At 43.6% G+C, this 22,030-nt stretch overlaps 1 protein-coding gene across 2 annotated transcripts; it reads left to right on the top strand.

The window, feature by feature from the left end:
- The first annotated feature begins 2,105 nt into the window (after positions 1-2,105).
- Positions 2,106-21,655, top strand: nova1 (NOVA alternative splicing regulator 1). Of its 2 annotated transcripts, none has more exons than XM_071460712.1 (4): positions 2,106-2,779; positions 9,891-10,034; positions 18,450-18,616; positions 18,987-21,655. In XM_071460712.1, the coding sequence occupies exons 1-4, from the start codon at positions 2,605-2,607 to the stop codon at positions 20,004-20,006; spliced, it is 1,506 nt and encodes a 501-aa protein (XP_071316813.1). In that variant the 5' UTR covers positions 2,106-2,604; the 3' UTR covers positions 20,007-21,655. The 2 variants fall into 2 exon arrangements, with proteins under 2 accessions (XP_071316813.1, XP_071316814.1); XM_071460713.1 differs by lacking the exon at positions 2,106-2,779 and adding an exon at positions 6,858-7,217.
- Positions 21,656-22,030: the final 375 nt, after the last annotated feature.

Raw genomic sequence — 22,030 nt, 5'->3', positions numbered from 1 at the left:
AGGATAGTCACACCTGTTACTACAAAAACACAGAAGCAAGTAAAACTGCACATGAAACAAATGAACGGGTTTATACCTTTGGATTTTTAGGGGCTGCAACTAACAATTACAGTCCAGACTGTAGGTATTTGGACAATTTATCTTCTTCAGGATTTGAGCTTTACAACGATTTGAAATAAAATAATGGAGAAAACATTAAAGCCAAGTCTCAACTTTAATTTGAGGAGGTTTACATCAGTACTGAAGGAACTGTGTGGGAGATATAACCTATGAACATTTACACACAAATATAAGTGGACAGATACACATGAAGACAAACAAAGTCATCAGTCAATATTTTATTTCTTTGTGGTCAATGACTGAAGTCTCTGGCCCGCAGATGTTTTGTATCTTCTCTCTCAGAGCTCCACTGCAGCCTCCTGCAGCTCTGGCTTGTTGTGGACTCTGTCTTCAGTCTGGTCTTCAGCAAGTGGACTGCAGCTCAGACTGAGATCAGGTGACTGACTCGGCCAGTCAGAGATATTCAACCTCTTCACCCTGTGAGGCTCTTGTTGTTTTGGACCTATGTTCATGATGATTGCTAAATGATTGTCTGAATCTGAGCACAGACTGCTGCTATTTACCTCTGCATTGCTTCTGTCAGCAGTGAAATCATCAGTAGATGCCAGCTCCACTGGAGCCAGACATGACAGAACCAGCACCATGTTTGGCAGATGAGGTGGTGGCGTCGGGTCATCACCTGTTCCTTTATTTCTCCTCACTTTCCTCTTTGCATCATTTTGACAGAGGTTTTGTTTCGTCAGTCCAGAAAACTTTGTTCCAGATCTCTACTGGTTTCTTTAAAGGAAGATCAGGAGCAAATACAGAGTATTTCTTCCTCCTCTTTGCTGCTCCTCCAGGTGGCACAGGACACCGCCTGGGTGGCCTATGACCTATAACCTTATCTTAACCCTGACTGCCCCCTCAGTGGCTAGAGTGAGGATAAGGTTAGGGTCAGGTTAAAGTACAGGGAAACACATATTGACAGGGAAACAGACTTCGACACAGAGATCAGTCCATACAACTCTACTGGTTTCTTTTGTGTTTTTGTGACCTGCAGTCTGGACAAGCAAACATGTCCGCCTACATCCTGGAGAGCATTCTTGACTTGTTGTCAAGGTTTTTTTTTTTTTTCTTTTTGAATGAACCCAACTGTTGATGAAGCAACTAGTTTTGGTATCTCTCTGATAGTTGTTTTCTTTTTTTCTTGAGCCTCATTATCTTCTTCACTGGCATGGTGTCCCTTTCACTTCTCATATTGACTAAATGGCAACTGTCAACTGTCAAGCGGTCAACTCTGACAAACAACATCACAGCTGCCCAAGAAGCATGTAACAGCCAAATGCTGAATTACTTATGAACTATGAGCTCTCTATTATGTTATCAATTGATTATTTATTTGCTCTGTAATATATATATATATATATATATATGTATATATATATATATATATATATATATATATATATATGTATATGTATATGTATAGTATATAGTCACAATTTGCTCAGGCCCAAAGTAACTTGTTTATGAGCAAATTGTGACCGGCATTTATCACTATTTCCTGACATTTTACAGAGCAAATAAATCTTTCAACAATTACTTGATTATTAAAATAGTTCCTGATATTTAATCTTTCTTTATTTCTATATTTATTTTGTGTAAGTCGACCTAAGAAATCATAAAATAGATTTTAAGACTGAACATGAGACGAGAGACGTAACAAACATTTACTGCAGTGTTACTATTAAAGGTCCCACAGCTCTTATCATTTTACCTGAGGTCTTCTATTTTCAGACTCAGATGAAGTAAAAGAAAAAGAAGAGACTAGAAAGACTGAACCAGCAGAGATGTGTGGTGTCAGAAACTATAAAAGGAAGTCGGATCAGTTTAAAACATTTTCATTGTGAGGGTCACATGAGTCCTTCGTGTGGCTTCTTCACATCAGATGGATCTCCGCTGTGCGGGCCTCGTCTTTTGGCCGGTCAGTGGCACTGTAGTCCTCTCTGGAGCTCTCAAACTATATTTCCCTCTGGCACTACAAAGGCAACAATAACAACAGCTGCACTTATCTGAGGACTTCACAGAGGAACATGGCGTGAAGATGACTTGAGAGAGCTGCTTTTCGGCGTCTTGCCCCTGCGGAGCTGTTGCACTTGTCTCGATGGCCGATCCCCGCTCAGACTGTCGTGCAGCTTTATTTTAAGGCGCTGGGTTGTTTTGCGCGTCAACAATGAGGACCACGCTGCCGGAGCGACGGGGAGCGCGTTAAATGAGCGCATTTCACTCAATGGCATTTTATATTTAGCTCTGAGAGGGACGCGCTGGAGGAGCAGCAGGGCAGCGGGGAGAGGAGACCCCCGATCCCACTGTTGTCTCGCCTTCTGAGCCTTTTGACACCGTTTCGAGCCCCAAAAAACTTGTCGTTCGTATCGCGGTGTGCGTTATCGGGCGATGTGGTGGTGGTGAGGGCGCTGTGCGTGTGTGTGTGTGAGTGAGTGAGTGTGTGAGTGTGTGTTGAGGGGGAATAGCGCAAATTTATCTACAGCTCCGGGAGAAAAAAAGATGATGATGGCCGGTGGTGGCGGAGCAGCCGTGGACCATAACGGGATATACTCAAACCCAAACCTCCACAGCCTGCAGCAGCCCCACATGGAGGCTGAGAACCCGGACTCCCGCAAACGACCGCTGGAAACTCCGACGGAGGAGGCCGGCTGTACCAAGCGTACCAACACTGGAGGTAAGAGAGATAACACAGCAAGAGCCAGCTCATCCACCGTGTCCCCTCCACATGAAGTCCACTCTGTTGTCGCTCAAGCCTTTACATGCACCGGTGGAAGTGTAACAGCAAAAACAACTGCCTTCAGTATCAACCCACTGCGTGCAAAGAAGCCACATGCAGCGTGGAAGCAGATCTGGGCCGCACATCAGGCTATAACATGCAGCACCTGTGCACTTGGCACTTTGTGTTTGTGGCTGGTACTTCACACGCTGCATGTCCCAGCAGGCAGAGCAGGCAGCCTGGCCGAGTGACTGACCTCCTCAGCCCGGGCCGCCTTTGAATTTGAACCCAATCACCTCCTCTCTCCACATCTGGTGGTTTTACTGTGAAGTCTTTCATTCAGTGGGAAAGTGGTGATTTGTGTAGAGGCTTTCATACCCTGTTTTTAATTTTTTTTATTAGTGTTGTGGGTTTTCCTCTCAGACAGGGATTCCCTCATGCTTTCTTGTGCATCAGGAGTGAAATCAAACATGCTGCCCTGGCTCTCTGTGACTCCTGGATCCAGTCTCATAAAGTCCAGGACAAGTATGTGTCCCCATCGCTTTATGATTCCTTTATAGCCTAAAAACCAGGTGGACAGTGGTTGTTCAATCTACCATCTGATCCTGGACAATTTCAGTGTTGATTTGGGAAGACTGACAAGATATAGTTGACAGTGATCTGGGAGTCTTTAGTGGGATATTTTTTCTTCTTCGGGGCTGAAATTACACAGCTTTAGAACTGTGTAGGAGTGTAATGTCCAGTTTAAAGCAGGGAAAAACCAACAGGTGAAAATCATACAACCCTAAACAGGTATTAGGGAACACACTCATCACTACTTGCAGCCCAGATTCCTATCAAGCACGGGTTATTAACACCAGATCTCCACATCTGTTTGGTATTTTTATTCGCCCATACTTTCTTTTAGAAAGTCTCTGCTGTTAACACACTGAATGATGGTAAAGTTAAGTCTCTGAAATGCTAATCGAAAACATGTAAGTGCTCAACAAGCAGAGCTGGGTGGTGCAGCTGTTGGTTTCATTTATATCTGTGTGAAAATTTAAAACACGCACATTTAAATTAAAGGATAATAACAGATTGGGAAAGTGAGAATAGTGAGAGCTCCCCTGATTTCTTTTTGTGGAGTGGAAATAATGATGGTAGCCGGTAAAGAATCAGGACCGAGGTGTGTGCTCACTGGCTTTATTAGTCATCAGTGACAGCAGTGAGGATGACGGCTGATTCAGTGTATGCCAGCCTCTGTACATCTTATTTCAGCTTGTGATTGTTATGGTCTGCACAGCTCACAGGGACCACTTATTTAATAACTTAATGTTAATTAGACGTCCACAGGGAGTAGACAGTTTCTTCACCATATGTTACTGAAATTTGTCTGTCTTTGTGTCCCCGTCATTCACTGATAACAGCATTCCATCCTATTTCTAACAGCATCTTTGCTGTGCCTTGCTGCGTACCAGAACTGTCGTTTCAGCACAGCACATGAGGACTCTTGTGCCACCAGACAGTGTTTTAGAGCAGATTCAGCCTCCATATGTCGTCCATTAACGCTCCCAGAACCGCTGTAGAGCAGGAAAGTCAGATACTGTTCTTCCCATCCAATATCAAGGTGATATGAATGGCTCGATGATGTGAAATTGCATTTGGAAAATCTTAGTAGATACTAAAAATGCATAATTAACATAGCACTTTTTTTACTGCTGCCATTTCTGTAATGTTATTACACATCATTTTACCATCCTGACTCCATTTTCCTCTCAGGCGTCTCTGTATCACAGACTCCTGGGGTCTGAATCTTCAGCTGCTCGATTAACAGTGTGGTGAAGCCGTGTCTGAAAAACAGCAGAGTGCGACTCTGAAGAGGCTGCCTTGTTTCTCCAATATAGTTTTTTCGGCCACCGCAAAACACCTGCAGTGACATTTTAAAATAAGCCAGGAATTGATTGAACGGAACGTTTAAAAGCACAGCTGGTTTTGTAGGAGCTCGGCCTTGTAATGATTTGTAATGCTGACCTGAAAGTTTCAAAAATGAGTAAAACTGCTGCTTTATCTCCCAGTAAAATCTTACTGAAGTATTAATAACACATAATTTAAAGTCCTTGGTAAATGGTACGTGCTAAACTGCTTTGAGAACCACTGGTTTATACAACTACTAGAATGTACATTTATTTAACATATTGCTTGACCTGAACCTGAGAGAAGCAGCATCTACACATGGTCACTTGTGCTGCATAATGAGAATCTATGGGCTCTGCATTGCTCTCCAAAATGACTATAAATGTATTTAAGGCATTTTATTCTAGAATAATTGACATTTCAGTCGTATAAGTTAGCTTAGCATTTTCTCATTCTCTGTGTTAGCATATGCAGTAGCTCTCCGAGATTAGATTTACGGAGGAGAAATGGAGAAATGGCAGCCGATCTACTGGCTGTGCTGATAAGTAAAGTATAGATCTTTGAGGCTCATTCGGACCACGGTCCCACAGGAACAGAGGCTCCCTGTTAACGTTCACATGAAATGCACACCGCGCTCATTTGTAATGACTCCTACACAAAACAGATGTTTCATCCTGGCAGCCAATGCTTTATGTAATGTGTTTTAGCATCACCTCCCATTTCATGTGATCTACATGCATTATGTGTAACACTGCAAACCCACCGCCTGTCTGGCAATAGTGGTAGACAGCTTGATAATCCTTAGCCGTCCCTGTAATCACCAACCCCTTGACTACATCTGATATTGATCACGTTATTCCTACCGAACTGATCATTAACATGACTGGCAGTTACAACAAAGAGAAGAAAGCCTGTGCTCTTTCAAAGCTGAGCCCCTCATTGTGCATTAAGAGCTGTGGACACTGAATGAGGGAAATTATTCCTCTTTTATCAGCATTGCCCCTCTCTCCTCGGAATGAGCATCTTTCATTCATTTCTCTTTCTAATTACCCATACTCTGAGCCCATGTTGCTGGCAAGCATGCACCCTCCAAGAGGTTGTGTGGCTGAGGGATTAGGTATGATCTCGTAATGTTGCTAATGGAAAGGTTGGCACAGGAATGTGAGCTGTATTTTTTTTAATTTTTGGTGGGAAGGACACAGGTGCCCTTGCAGAGTGATGTGACGTGAGCGGACTGTGAATTTGCCAGGTGGCAGTGAAAGAGAGAATGAGAGGCATGGAGAGAAAAGGAGAGATAGATAGACCGTGAGAGGGAGTGGAGCCTACAGGGAGGCTGTGTCTATATACTAGAGCATCTCTCAGTGAATGAGACTGGTCGAATTTTCTGGAAGGCATTTGCTCCAAAACAAAATGGGCCACGGTGTTAGGGTTTGATTTGTGGATGAAAGTAATCAGCAGCCGGGGAAAAAACAAAAACAAAAAAGGAGTTCTTTTTTTTACAGGTTCCCTAAAAGGCAGTATTAAATGAAGTTGAACCCCCCCCCCCCCCCCCCCCCCACCGTGTCCACGCACAGACACTGACACACATGCACATTGCAGTTTTTACACACATTCAGCCACTTAAGATACCTCTCGGTGTAAGATTTATAGGCGTAGTGATTGGCTTCATCACCCCCCTCCACCATTCTGCGGCACTGCCATTTGCAATGGTTGATGAGCCCCTCCGCCCTCTCAAACATGGCCGTCTAAGGGATTGGGGGTGGGGGAAAAGAGGAAAGGAGGGTGGGTGGCGTAAGGCACGCTGTCTCAGATCACTCCTCCTCCACCTCCTTCATCATCTGCTTATGTTATCCATACACCTCTCCAGCCACTGTTGAAGGTCACTCTACATGCTTCTCCATTCACCGCTGAAGCCCGCTCACTCAGCCACTTCACCTTTGTCACTTTCCACTAAAAAAAGTGAGTGAATGGGCTGCCATACTTTATAGTGCTGCGTCAAAAGAGGCGGAGTAGGAGAGAAAATTCAATTTTTTGGGACCGGCGTCGGGAGGTGGGGACATGACGTGGTGGAGGGAGGAGGCTGCCCATTGGCTCAGCGAGGTGTCAGTCCTGCATGCTGCTGCAGACGGACAGGCCACTCGATGAATATGGATGAGAGCAGTGAAAAGGGTGATGCGGCAGGGAAGACCCCCCCCTTCAAACCGATGCAGGCTTGAACAATGCGTGCCGTCTTTCACTGAAAACACTGAGAGCCTGCATTAGCATTTTCTCAGACAATTGAGGCTCTGGCCAGCTGCAGGCATGGCTCGGATGCTGCGGTGAAATCTCTTTTTCTGCACCCACTGATGAATTAAACCTCGGTGAAAAAGGTCGACCGGCCGCATTCCTCAACACTACCATTGCACCTATGCCTAGGCTAATGTTAAGATCCCCTTTAGAGATTGTGCCCCGGCATTGATGGCGATCTGACAGAGGACTTGAGAAGCAGCAGATCTCAGAATGGGTAAGCCTCAAACTCTTTTTGTCTGACTTGTTGAATTTATCCATCATGCAAGACTACGTGAAATTTCATACACCTAAAGCTCATTTGTCCATTATTGCTCATTTTTGTTCCATCGTCTTTGCTGCCTGTCAGCAGCAGGTTAGTCCATTGAAATGCAGAATGGGTACTTGGAGGGGTAGTGGGAAGGAGGGAGGACGGTCACAAGGCATTTCCTCCTGACCCACCCCCCTTGAGTGACTTAACTAAACACATTTGGCTCAGCGTCTGTGTCTCTCCTCCAAGCCACCCTTCCAGTATTGGAAGCAGGGGTTTGAACTAACACCCCACTGGCTCAGCTTCCCAATGTGCCCCACTGCTCCCGTTCCCTGGCGGATTGCAGCAACAGATTGCCATGTTTACTCTACCACATGACGCCATTAAAACCTGTTACTGTGATCTCAGACACTAGGACAGAATTAATTATTGAGTAATGACAGCAAACGTGGCTGCGAGGGCGATGGAGGGAATCTTAGTGGCTTCCTCCCCCACTGGGTTTACTCTGGTTGAGGATGAGCAGAAAGTTACGCAGTGGGTTTGGGCTTGTCTGTCAACAACAGGTCTCTGGATGTTTGGATCCTGCAATCAGCATCATTCAAATTAAAATCTTTGTGTGGCTACGCTATCACATATCTTGTGATAGGAGGGAGGGCTCAGAAGCTTTATGGCGACCGTGTCAGTCATGCATGATCTTTATTTTCTCACCAAGGTCATTTTATTGTTATTCATTGTGAGAAAAGCGGAGAGCTGTCTGCAATATAACGTGAAAAGCCAAAGACCAGACAATGGCCAGAGCTGATTAGAGTTGGTTCTGTGATGTCTATTTAAAGGTTTAGCTCTTCTTTCTTTTGTCAGGATGTTCACAGACAAATGACACATTGACCAGCACCTGACACACACACACACACACACATATATATATATTCTAGCTTTTGATGGTCGAGTAAATTTTGTGCTTTCACATCATGTGGGAATAACGTGTTGTGGGATTTGGGATTGTCTCCACACCCACGGCTAATTAATCTAAATCAAAAGTGAAATTCCATTAACAATCATGTCATTGTCTGTATATTTGTCAGAGCCACTGGTTGTGGGTGATGTGCACGAAACCAAGCCTGTGTCTGAATGGAACATGAGGGGCATATTAATGCAATAAGGAGAAGAGCTAACTTGTAGGCTGTGAAATTCCTTAATGTCACAGTGCCATGTTCGTTCACATCTGAATCTGAATCTAATGAGTGCATTACAGAGGCAACAGGTTGCTTTCAATGCAGGGTGGTCTGTCTCCATCCATCCATCCGTCTCTCCTCCCCACCATGCCACTCAAGCCCCCCAACATTCAATACCCTCCACACCACACAGGATGCAGTGACACGGTGAGAGACCCCGTGGCTTCGGCATCCATCCGCAATCAAAATCTAAATCGTTCCACACCTGTCAGAAATCTCGTCATACAAAGGTGGACAGTCGCTTTTTTACATCCCTGCCCGCTCCAGTGACGTCACCCTCTAGGCAGCTGAAATGGAGCGAACATGACGTCATTGCATCGAAAACAGCATGCAGAGGAGATTATTTGTATCAGTGCTTTAGTGTAGTAGGTACGCACCTGTACCAAGTGTTTACCATGATGTCATCGATGCAATAGTTGGGATTCATCGGGGAATCACGGCCGCCCCACATCTATAAATATAATATTTTTGATGCCTTGTTGGCAGCTTCGTTGATTGTATTTGGGTCTAAGCTCAATGTGTGGTTGATTGCTTTTTACTAGATTAGTGCGCTCAGTGTGATCAGGGTTTTCTTGGACTGATACTTCACCCACTTTGGTGCTGATTAATTCTTAATCAGAATTGTAGCAGAAGGAACTTTCCCCGCTGAAAGGGAGAAACACGCTTTGCTGCAAATTCTTCAAACTGACATGCTGTCAATCACTTACTTCTTCAAGCCGCCGTAAGCCACAGAGGCCCCTTCCAAAATGGAGGGGATTTAGACCATCTTGGCAGTGTACCCTATGAACAAATCTCGGGGATTGGTTCCCATATGTTCTTCTCACGTCTGTTAATTACGAGGGATCACTTTGTATTGGTATTCATGAACTGCATGGATAATGGCTGCATGTGTTTGCGTTCAGTCCTCTGTGTGTAACTTTGTTTCTCGGAAAATACAGGATACATTTCCCATTCAGATTGAACTGTTAATTCCACATTCCTTTTATTCATGTGTGAACAGTGATTAGCAACGCTGGACTTGGCTTTACATTTAGTCAGAGGTTGCTAAAACTCCTTGAAAACAGTTAAAATTAGACCTCTGCAAACTGGAAAGGAGGTCATCATTTACTCTACGAGAAATCTGGGACAGGACACAGAACATGTCACCAATCTCCAATAAAATGTGAATGTGCTGAAACTACAAAGAACTCAAAGGGCAGAATCTGCTTCCAGATACCAGAGGAATAAAGACACATGATTATATTATTGCATTTCCCCCTCATGTATGTCAAAGCTGTGTGTTCCCGTTGTGAGTTTTTGCTTGTTCAGAGGTTTGGGGGGGCAGTTGGGTTCCAGTGCAGTGTGCATGATGATGTGCAGCTACTTTACGAGATGTGACCCTTTCCCACTTTATGTGTCTCTCCCCCAGAGGAGGGTGAGTACTTCCTGAAGGTGCTGATCCCCAGCTATGCAGCCGGCTCTATAATTGGCAAGGGTGGCCAGACTATCGTACAACTGCAGAAAGAGACGGGTGCCACCATTAAGCTGTCCAAATCCAAAGACTTCTACCCAGGTAAGAATGATCACTCGGTAATTAAAATCGATGTGCATAAATGAGGCTTATGCATATATACATATATACCACAGGAGGAGTCTGAAGGAGTAATGGTTTGATGCAAGATCTGATATTTCATCTTCATTTGGCTTTCCATGAATAATTGCATTCCATTTTAATCGCACACCAATCGTTGATTATCCTTGTGTCCTTGAGGGACTAAACATGCATGTGGATGTTACTGGTGTCAGGTGCTGCATTCAAGTCTGTAGGAAATTGCAGTTGCAAATAAGTTGCTTGGCTAGCAGGTTGCACCCTTCAGTGCAGGGTGTCTGTTTTTATTGAGCGGTCGTGTGTCTCACTTCTCAGAAGGGAAGTCTGAAGAGTTGTGCAGCACTGTCATTTTATTCCCACCAAAGAATGAGTGCAAATTCTACGATGAAAAGGGAAATGTTGCGTACATGAAAAGCATTAATTGTCCTGGATAGTCTCACTCAAAAGTGGCAACAGGAGACGGATGCTGTTGCAGCTCGATGACCCCCATCACACAGAGGTCAAAGCTGAACCATCTTATCCTCCAAACACAAATGTCTGGGTTGTAGAGGACTCTGGGTGTTCGTCCTTCATGCCTCAGAGGATTCTTCAACCTGGTGAAAAATAACAGGTGCTGCGTGTCTCGCTGCTTATTAGGTCCAGATGTTTTCTGTGATAACTCATGCAAGCAAATAATCCCTGCATAGTAGTTGACTTTTTACTGTCTACATATTTAGAATATATTATTACCTCTTTGGATAGGAAATAGTAGTGCAGTGCACATGACCTATGACATATGACTACCACAAAATATGCATGCGAGAAATATGACAGATGTTTTTTAATCATAGGGTTCACTGCCAGGTCTCTCCCTCCCTTTAAACGATAGGAAAGACAGAGAAAGGTTGCTCTCCAATAATGTTTATTGGCTCTGTTCTGTGACCTCTGTAGTATCAGCTGAACAAGTCCTTAGTTTAAAACTAAATATTACACTACAACAGAGAGGAAAAAATGCACTTCATGTTTGGTTTTAACCTGTTCAGTCGGGAGTTACAAGTGATATATAACCGTGGCAAAGAATTACTGAGCACTGGGGGAGAGGAAAAGAGGGATGTGTGAGGCAAATATTTTACCCGTACTTTTTCTTCCTCCGTGTTTCTTTTAGCCATGATGAAAGTGCGGCTGTTCACAGGACATTTCCTCGAAATTCTCCACACACGAGGCCTGCTCTGGATATGTGGCTTCTTCGCTGGCGCAGAAACAAATGAAAGGAGTGATATGTATCTTTATTTCTCTCTTTGGATTGTGGATGTGTTCATAGGCCACCACCTGCTCTGCCCATCCCCCTACTCATTATCGTGATGAGTGAGAAGAGGAGTTCAGGGAGAGGGTGCTGGCAGGGATTTGATTGGGTGGTTGTTCTGGCCCACACAAGTAAAATGAAACGACTGCTACTGTACACTGCACAATAGCTGAGAGTGCCGCTTCATGAGAAGTCAACGGAGGCTAAACCTTTCAAAAACTATAGCTGTTTTAAGTATGATCAACTTGGTGAAGTTTGTAACAGCAACATACGTATACACAGCAATGAAAAATATGGAGGCAACCCATTCAGCATGTTTATCAGCTGCGTCTGTTTTACCTTCCTTCAGTGTGGAATCAGGTGTGATTTGGGCTATTACAGCATGCTAATACCGTTACACACAGTTCACACCCCCATCTCTCATCCTGCGGCAGCAGGAGCACACTCCAACTACAGCACAATCACACTATAGAGAGAAAATTCAAGGGACAACAACCGATGCAGCCATTTTCTTCTGCAGTCCTCTCCTTGAAGGCTCAGTCTGAGACTCCCACCCACCTCACATCTCCCATCTGTCAGTGTAAGACATGAAACCATGAATTCAAAGGTCTTGATGGGAACTATACAACTGGGCCCTGCTGTGGCAGACTGAGATGGATGAGCGGAGATAGTGAAGGGTGTGGATGATGCATGATTGTATGTGAGCGAGGGGACAGGGGGGCAGGCCCAGAAATAGCCTGTTTCAATCTCTCTCTGTGGACATGACCCCTCTCCCAGCTGTACTCAAGCTGCTCCAACACACGCCAAGTTTCCTCTTTCCTGCTCCCCGCTCACTGTTTCTCTCAGATTTGGTTCCTGGTAGTTGGGAGAGTTCAGGCCAGATAAGATTACATCACACTTCTCTTAAAATCGTGTGTGCATGCTTGCCTCCAAACACATGGGTGCTGACTTTTTTTGGTTTTATTATTTCATTTGAACCCATGTGAACTTTCGCATGGCTAAATGTCTTGAGCCTTCACAAATGCAGCATGCTATGCATTCACCCACTCATACTGTGCATTCAGCACACACACACCTACACACACCTACTTACACACATCCGCATATTTAAGCAGCTGAAGGAGAGGCGTGGGAGTTCATGATGTGAACATAAACTTAGAAACAAAACTTTAAACCCTTTGCTTTGTGCAGCTGGCCTCCGGCCATGTACATGTATTGAGTTACTTTGTGCAGCACAAACAGATGAGGTTGTTGTGATGTCATAGAAACACTGGGAGTATGTTTTCCATTATGTGATCATTAAAATATCAATCACAGTGTGTAACCTCACACTGGAAAACACCACTATTCCACAGGTTGAGGTATTTCTTTCACAAAACAGAAACTACAGCAAAACTTAGTTTTTCCAACTGCATGTCTATATGCAGTATATACTCACTCAGTCATGCTTCCTATAGGACCGTACCACTTCTGTGGATGATGTCATGGGTTGGGATTTCAAACTAATAGAAACTGCAGCAGATTCATGTCTGTGTCTCCAGCAAACAACAACTCATCCTGGTGACACTTCCCAGATTCAACCAGGAACAGTTATTGCACTGTAGTAAGATCTTTTTTTTTAACTTTATGGTGCTAACACAGTGTGACAGAACAAGAGAGTATCTGCAAGTACAGCAACCAAACAACTGCTGCTTTTGTGATTGGTAAAAGTCAGTTTTAAAGTAATTAAAAGAGCACTCCACTGATTTCATGTATAAATTTAACTCTTCATAAGGAGTACTTGCCAGTGACTGAAAACAGTTGAATAATCTCCTCAATGGCTCTAGAGGGTGCTTTCCAAAGTCTGACAAAACAACTGTGATGATTGTTTTATTGATTGATTGATGATTGAATTCTATTTCATCTTGGGAGGTGTGGAGTTTGAAAGATGTGGGCATTTAGCAGGCAGGGAGGGTCTGATGAAAGATGCTATCCAGCCTTTTTGGAACTTAGTAAAAGTTGGAACGTCTCGGCCAGTGCTGCTTTCAAAAAGAAAATGCAACAAATGAAGCAGAGTCCCAGGCTCCCCCTGCCTGCTAGTGTCCAACCTGGGCAACAAGTCCTCAGACCTGAACAATCATACACTGTAGGTCGTTTGTAACCACCCTCTAATATGGCCGCCTCCTGAAGTATCACCCCTATAGTGGCAGGTGTACTCGACCTCCGTCATCATGGTTACTAGAGCAAACGTGCAGAGTGTGCCAGCAGCGTACCAGACTTTCATTGTCATGGTTACAATTATAAACAAGAGTCATGTTTTGGTGAGATTTAGGCACAAAAACGAATTGGTTAAGTTTAGGAAAAAAGTATTTCCTTAAGGTTACAGCACCTTTGTCGTCATGGTTACAATAATAAACCAGCAGTTAACGTTGTGGAACAGTTAAAAGAAATAATTGGTTTCACATGGGAAACCAATGGTGGCTTCCCGTGCCAAAGCCCAGTGTTTTGTTGACCCTCCATCCACCTCAACCTCCTGTCACTCATCTTTTTTTCCCTGTGCCAGTTGAGTTATGCTAGCAGTACACAAGCACACTGCAAATTAAATCAAATTTTGCATATTCACATTGCTTGTTGTTTGGAAAAAACTGAATCCCTTTTTGGCTTTTAATGACTCTAGATACTCTACATACTAAAGCTACCACTGAGCTATACTGAGGTTGACAGTGCATTATTTTGGCTGTGAGTAAACTCAAAATTAATGTATTACTTCAACGTTTTGTACAAACAGTGAATCACATAAGGTGCGCACCACTTGGCTTCAATAACTATGACGTCAGAAGATGACAGTCGATGTCACATTTCAGACTTTTACGGTTAGCGAGTAAAACTATTTCTAACTCTGCAAAGGAGGCTATGTTTTAACCCGTGTCTGTTTATTTGTCAGCAGGATTACACAAAAAGTGCTCAACCAGTATGCCCTGAAATTGGTGGTGGGGTGGGGCGTAGTTTGGGACAGATCTGGATCCTTTATCATGACTTTTGATTTTTTTCTCTGAAGTCTGGTGTGTCTTGTTTGATACAGACCTTCACAGAGGTTTTCACTCTCTGAGTGCCCTTCTAGTTTAGTTTCTTTCTTTTTTGTTTGTGTCTCAAAATGTCCCTGAAGCCATTACAGCATCCTCCATAATTTGTATTTACTTTATTATTTTTGTGTAGCTTCTCCATTTATGTTGTATTGTGACACATGGTTCCATTATCAGCAAAATCATCACTGTGCAAAATGTTGTCCCAGTTAGAATTAGCATGGAGCTGAACTTGCTGAAATTATTGCATAGTCTCATTCACCGTACGCCAAGATATCCTCGCATGCAACCATGTGCAAACTTGCTTTAGTCAACTCATCACAACTGTCACGTCTGCATACCATTTCAGACACTTCTCATATATGCTTGCCGTATTTGAAGACGTGATATTCCATATTTTTCTCTCAACGAATGAAAAAACCAAAATGAACGGGAAGTGAACATATCCCACGAACAAGTATTGTCTGTGTATTCAAAGCCTGATTTATCTTATTCCTCTGTGCCACAGAGCCCCATTGTTGTCCAGAACTATTAAAACACATCAGTGAGCCTCAGTGTTGCACTGGGTGACAGGTTACTTCCTTACCATAAACATGGGCACTGTAATTTATTATGAGTCAGTCCTGCTTTGGGACACCAACACTACTCTGTTGTTGTAAATACTCACAGGACACCAAATTGTATTCATCCATCGGTAAAAATAGTCCCCAACAAATGCAGTGTATCCCCCTGTTTGAGTAATGTTTATGTATTTTGATATGGCACAGGCATCAGATCCTAGACTTAACAGGCTAACAAGGTTTCTCAAGAGCAGTAGGCTGCTCCGCCGGTGCCATCTTGGCAGTGCCTGACTCCACCTACCTCTCAGCTAATCCAAAAATGGGCAAAGAGATGGGGGGGATGTGTGAAGTCGATACTTTGGTGAATGCTGGTTTTTGGCAAGCATATGCTCACCCACCTGTCACTCAAAGAGGCCACACCTTTAATTATCCATAACTTTAAGCCTTACTAAAATTTAAACATGTAAGTTATGGAAATTCAACCCCGTACAGTTGTCATGAAGGAGGAAATGAGCTGTAGAGACCAGAACCGTTTTTTGTACCAGGCTGTAAACATGTTTATGTCTGCTGTAAAGTTGGACATTATAACATGAGAGTCTATGGGGACTGACTCACTGTTGGAGCCAGACTCCAGTGGTCATTAGAGGAACTGCAGTTTTTGGCACTTCAGTGTTAGGTTCATTTTTCAGCCCCAGAGGTTGCTGCTTTGTCCCACAGTTTTATGTTTCTGCCTTCATTTACTTATTATTACTTATGACTTATTATTAGAACCAGGTACATGAAACAAACCAGTGTGTAATTTAATGAATTTTTTCTCTATACTAAAAAAAAAATCTATGTTTGTGTTTGTGTGTCTACAGTCTTTTTAAATATGGCACCAGTGACTGGTGGGAACTTCTGGTCAGGATGTGATATAATGTACATTTTTCCAAGAGACTGTGTCTGATTTACAGGATAAAAATGGCACGCTTACAAAGGATCCCCACATTTAGAAGCAGTGTTTACATTTTGGAGAAGCATGCCATATGGCAACAGCATGGCATGATGAATATATTCAACAGTGGGAATTCCAACAAAAAAAAATATTCCAGCTCAATTTGTAGTGTGAATAATTAGTTTAAAAATCTGCTGATGTGATGACAGTAATTATGGGTGATACTTTATGTGTGGCATGCTAACAGTCTGAATAAATGTGACAAAAGATTTGGCCAAGCTAAGGCAGATTTTAATCACAGAGAAGCTCAATCAACCAGACAAAAGTGTTGAAACTTTCTCACTTCAGGATCAAGATAGAGGACCTGAGAGTCACTGGTGTCTTGGGGAAAGCTGAAGGCTGAGATGTGTGCTCTCTGCGGCAGTGACACATTTCTCTCCCCTCCTGCCAACAAGAGGACGAGCAAACTCTTAGTGCAGCTCAAAGCCCAGAGGTTGTATTATGAAATTCATCACCCTCAAAGAAAGACAGAAGGCGAAAGCTGATGCAAGTGATTCAGAAAGTGAAAAGGGTGGAGAATAAAAATCTAAAATTCAGATAGTTTCATGTCCTTTTTATGGTGTCTCATCAGTGACAAATGTTGTAGTTATGCATCATGTTTTCTGCCTCAGGATAAACGATCCCACTGACCCAGGAGCTGCACTGTCACTGGCTGAAGATGTTTAACTTGAGATTTCTGTGCCAAGCCAAGTAGAGGGATCTCCTCATCAAGCGATGAAAGCTGAAAAAGCTTTTCACGGACGTGTTGCGTCACTCCAGACGGCCAAGTTTATAATTTGTTGCATCTGCAGAGGGCAGGCAAAGAGGGTGCTCTAAGTAAAGTCCAATAAGTCAGACTAATGTGACTTTTCTGTCTGAAAGTTGGAGCCTTCTCTTTTGGTTTAATTAATTTTTGCCCACATATCGGTTCTAATTTCCTCATATTTTATATTTTGTGTCTGTTTGTATTATGGTTGTGGTGTATGCAAGAGCATTTCATACACAATTAATATCCTTTTACCATTTCCTCCACCATGCTTAACATTAATAGAAACAGTGGGAAATAAGAGTGAGTAGGCTTTATAGCAAATAAAACCCATTGTTTATCTTGTCTGATTCATTTTCAAACAACTGAACCTGAATTGGGGGCATTTTTGAAAATATCCATTATAAAGCTGGATGCATGTGATTAAAGTAATGAGTTGCATTGTCATTTTGAAATGTTAGTAATAAGTGTGCTGTCATACAAACCCACAACAGGTCAAGTGCCTGCACTGGCAGGCTTCAGTCTATCACTTTGTCACTTCAGTGAATGACAGGCAGGTGCAGCAAAAAAAAACATCAAGAGGCGCCAACTGTGCTTCTCCTCAGCCTCTGTGAGCCTTCCTTTATATTAATTCAGGCTGAACTTTATATTTGTTTGTTTTAATCACACAAGTTGACAGTCAGAAATATGGGAAGATGTGCAAGGCCATTATCTCCTGCAGGTTTATTTAAAGCTATTATCAAGAAGTCAAGGAAACTAAGGAAATAAGATCAGTCGTCAGATGCCCTTTACCCCACTTTAGCCAATTAGGAGATTTCTACTGCTTTTCCTGATGTGCTTAGTTGACCTATTGATTGCTTAAATCCATTCTTAGACATGTCTATCCTGGCATGAAGCCAATCTGGTCTGACTTTGACTAATTTTACTGAATTCATTTTAGCAGAAGCAGATGTGTGTCTCACCCGTATCATTTGAGATTTAACTGAATTAGAGATGGAAATGCCAACCATGAAGCGGAGCAGCGCTGCTCAGACACAGGTTCACTTTATTATCTGTTCTGTTTTACCCAATCAGTGGGGAAGACGTGACACTTTCCTCTCACTGAATTATCTGCCTCATTCAGATTTATCTCATCTGTTAAGTCATTAAAAAAAAGTCGGCCAAAGAGCAGTCAGTTGTTGAAGTGAGCAAAGGCAGGGAGGTTGATACACGAGGGAGGGGGTTTTAAAAATCTTGCAAGGAAGTATAAAAGACTCGCTGTTGCATCACCTGTTTCCATGGTTCGGCCCCTTCACCATGGCAACGGAATGCCGGTTGGGTCGTCAATGTGGGTGTAGAAAGAAGCCCAGAGGAGGAACAAGTGTGTTTGGTCTATTAGAGCTGCTAGGCAAGGACAGGCTCAGCATTACAGCAGTGAAAGAGTTACATCATTGAAGAGGAATGCCCCCCTCCACCACCACCACCACCCACCCCCATGGCTCACTAACCAAGCACGGTCCTTTTCTTTCAGCTGTTTCTCTGTTGATTGTGTAAATGGAAGAAGCGAGGAATAGCTTAGTAATTGGGTCTCTTTGTGAAATGTCAAGGAACATTTTTCATTGCCAAGACGTCTTAATATAAATGTAGATTCTGGTCCAGCCGCGAGCAAATCCCTCAAATCTGTTCGTCAAGTACGCACTCAGAGCGCATAAGAGTAACCAATCACTTGTGTGTTTGTCCTCCTCTTGTCATCACAGGAACAACAGAACGTGTCTGTCTGATACAGGGTACAGTCGAAGCCCTCAATGGTGTTCACAACTTCATTGCGGAGAAGGTCCGCGAGATGCCCCAGAGCGCCCAGAAACCCGAACCAGTCAGCATACTGCAGCCACAGACCACTGTCAACCCCGACCGTGTCAAACAGGTGAGACACTGTACAGTCAGTGGGTCTGACGGTGTGTGGTCACTGTGTGGTAGGGACAGTTCACTTTCAGGACACCTTGTTTATTAGTTGCTAGTCTTATTTGTTCTCTGGGCCATGACCCACAGTGGGGTCGGGTCAGGAAAATGTGAGGGTAAGTGGTTATTTTTACCTACAGTCTTTCATAGCTAGACAGAGCCGTGTGGCAGCTGCAGCCTAAACCCCTGGGATTAACAAATCGCTGAGTAAAGCGGGGGCTGGTATAGTACTCTGACTCAGTGAGAGGTATCCCTCTTTCTGTCGACCATTTATGCTGTTAAATCTGTCTCTGGTTACTTTTTATTGCTATTTCAATCTTTCTATTTCTCTACAGGCCAAATTGATCGTGCCCAATAGCACAGCTGGGCTGATCATTGGCAAGGGCGGAGCCACAGTGAAAGCAGTGATGGAGCAGTCAGGGGCCTGGGTTCAGCTCTCCCAGAAGCCAGAGGGCATCAACCTGCAGGAGCGAGTGGTAACCATCAGTGGGGAGCCTGAGCAGAACCGCAAGGCTGTGGAAATCATAGTTCAGAAGATCCAGGAGGACCCTCAGAGCAGCAGCTGTCTCAACATCAGCTATTCTAACGTCTCGGGCCCAGTGGCAAACTCCAACCCCACTGGCTCCCCCTACGCCAACACCACTGAGGTGCTGCCCAACGCAGCCGCAGCAGCCGCCACTGCCTCCAGCCTTCTGGGTCAGGCCGGCTTGACAGGAATGGGCGCCTTCCCCGCCGCCATGTCCAGCTTCTCTGGCAACGATCTTCTGGCCATCACCTCAGCCCTCAATACACTGGCCAGCTATGGCTACAACACTAACACCCTCGGGCTGGGCCTCAACCCTGCAGCTGCTTCTGGGGTCCTTGCTGCAGTAGCAGCTAGTGCTAACCCAGCTGCCGCTGCTGCAGCTAACCTGCTGGCCTCCTACGCTAGCGACGCCTCCGGCAGTGCTGGCCACCCTGCTACAGGCCTCGGTGGCTTCTCCCTGGGGTCTCTAGCAGCGGCCACAGGGGCTTCTAATGGTTACCTAAATGCTTCATCCCCACTGATGGCCTCCTCCCTATTGGCAACAGAGAAGCTGGGAGATGGGGCCAAGGACGTGGTTGAGATAGCTGTTCCCGAGAATCTGGTTGGTGCCATTTTGGGGAAAGGAGGGAAAACGCTGGTAGAGTACCAGGAGCTAACGGGAGCCCGCATCCAGATCTCCAAAAAGGGAGAGTTCATTCCTGGTACTCGGAACCGTAAAGTTACCATAACAGGGTCGCCAGCCGCTACACAAGCAGCGCAGTATCTGATCAGCCAGCGGATCACTTATGAGCAGGGTGTGCGAGCTACCAACCCACAAAAGGTTGGCTAAAAGGATAAAGAAGAGGAAAGAAGGAAAGGATGAAGACAGAGATAGAAAGGAATTGAGAGGGTCACGATGAATAGAAAAAAGAAATGTCCAAATATCTGTTCAATATTTCAGTATCAAATGAGAGAATCACAAAGGAGGAGGTGGGGGAGACAACCAAGATAAGTGTGTGTGATATGTGAATGTGTTTTTAGGACTGACGTCCTGATGTTTTTTAAAAGTTTGTGTCGAGTCCTTCTGACGATGGTGATCAGAGTAAGCTGAACTGGTCCACTGCCAAGCTGCAGATTCAGGGGTGAAGCCGCAGGGTTTCACCCTCCTCCAAAACCTCATAGCTGTTTTATTTTCCTTTTTTTTCTCTTTTTTTTTTGTGAGTTTGGTTTTGTTGGTTTTAATTTCAGTTGCAAACCTCAGCTCCCGGTGAGTTGAGCATGTCAGATGAAGTTCCAGCCAGCTAACAGAGCTGTTCTACAAAACTTGCTCTTTGTATACAATGCAGACGGCATTGTTAACAGGGGACAGGTTTTACGACAAGCACCTGAGGTCACCTCAGTCTATGGGGAAGCAATCTGAGTATAATTTCTTTAAAGAAATCACATCTATTTTGACATATGTTGAATTCTGGCTCATATCATAATTGAAGTTTCTAAATTTGGGTATTTTATATTTTCATCCTTTATTTATTGACATGGTCTCATTCAAACACAAATAGATTATTTAAACCTGTGAATGCAGGTTGATCTGAATGTAAAAACAATATTAGCCTATTGCTATTTTTTATTTACAGGGATCAAATATTGTGTTGCAGTGAAAGAAATGTATAACTCAAACCCAGTCTGAACTTCACTGTTGCTGTCTGCAAGAATAGTTCAGGGGGTAAATAATCAATGTGAGAGGATAGAGGAGACACACAGGAATGTATAAATATATTTTACATGAACACACATAGATAATGCTCCCACAAACGCACAAACACTGAAACATATTTGCATATTCAGTCACAGCTACAAACACACAGAAATATGTTTGTTGTTTAACCCTTTCTTGGTGCTATAGGATTAGGTTTATATCTCCTTTACCATGAAATCAGAATCTCTCTGGCGACTAATCTCTTTACTTGACTTAAAGAAAAAAAAAAAAAAAAAAAGCTGATGTGTCATCCAGCCATTAGTAGCCCATTGGATCTGACCCAGCCTCTCACCTAATGAAAAAGGACTGATTTCAGCATTTCATGATGAAAAGCAGCCCAGTCTTAATATTTCAAGTCCATCTTCGCTCCCAATGCAGGTCTCTCCTGTTTTTTTTTGTTTTGTTTTGTTTTTTTTTCAAAAAATTGGCCAAACACTAGATTTTACCTGACAATATTTTTGCCTTAGTCACACATTTGTAACTCCCAAGAATTAACGTAAAAGCTCAGACTACCTTGAAGCAGTCCAACCAGTTCAGTTCGCAAAGGGAACAAAGCACTACAAAAGCATTTTGATAAGAAAAGCTGTATGAACCAATATCTGTGAACAAAGCAACTATTGCCTTTACATTAAGGGTACCAAATAGTCGAGAGACATACACTAATGAAAGGGAAGTAGACTGACACTTGAAACGAAGGGTTGGACTCACTTTTTCTTTGAGCCATCCTTCTCAATTTGCATCAAGACGAAAAAGAAAAAAAAAATTCTGTAGTTCATCCAGGCAGCCTGTTATTGTTCCCAAAACATGTTAACACTCACTGACTCCAAGAGGAGCACGTAATAAAACATAACGAAATGTTTTGGCATCATTGTCTTTTATGGGCAATTGTTTGTCTAACGCAGGGAGGCTAATTGTGTAGAGCATTTACAAGCACTTGAAGATTACCTTGGCTTCCTCCTGTGCTGCTATCCATGGTGTTCATCCTGAGTACACTGGGTCTCTGAAGACTGCACTGTGAGACATTAAGAACACAATGTAAAGCGTGTCTGTCCCTGCTTGGGATGTGAGTATATTTTAATGTGCACATCTATGTCACACACACACACACACACAAGACC

Source organism: Trachinotus anak, unplaced genomic scaffold (genome assembly GCF_046630095.1).
Source record: "Trachinotus anak isolate AG129_WGS33_773 ecotype Australia unplaced genomic scaffold, CSIRO_AGI_Tana_v1 ptg000024l, whole genome shotgun sequence".
NCBI lineage: Eukaryota > Metazoa > Chordata > Actinopteri > Carangiformes > Carangidae > Trachinotus > Trachinotus anak.
This window is presented reverse-complemented; position numbering and strand designations above follow the sequence as displayed.

Coding starts and splice junctions, on each gene's coding strand:
- nova1 (XM_071460712.1), top strand. CDS start 2,605: ATGATGATGGCCGGTGGTGGCGGAGCAGCCGTGGACCATAACGGGATA. Junction 2,780..9,890: donor CAAGCGTACCAACACTGGAG/GTAAGAGAGATA, acceptor TCTCTCCCCCAG/AGGAGGGTGAGTACTTCCTG. Junction 18,617..18,986: donor ACCCCGACCGTGTCAAACAG/GTGAGACACTGT, acceptor ATTTCTCTACAG/GCCAAATTGATCGTGCCCAA.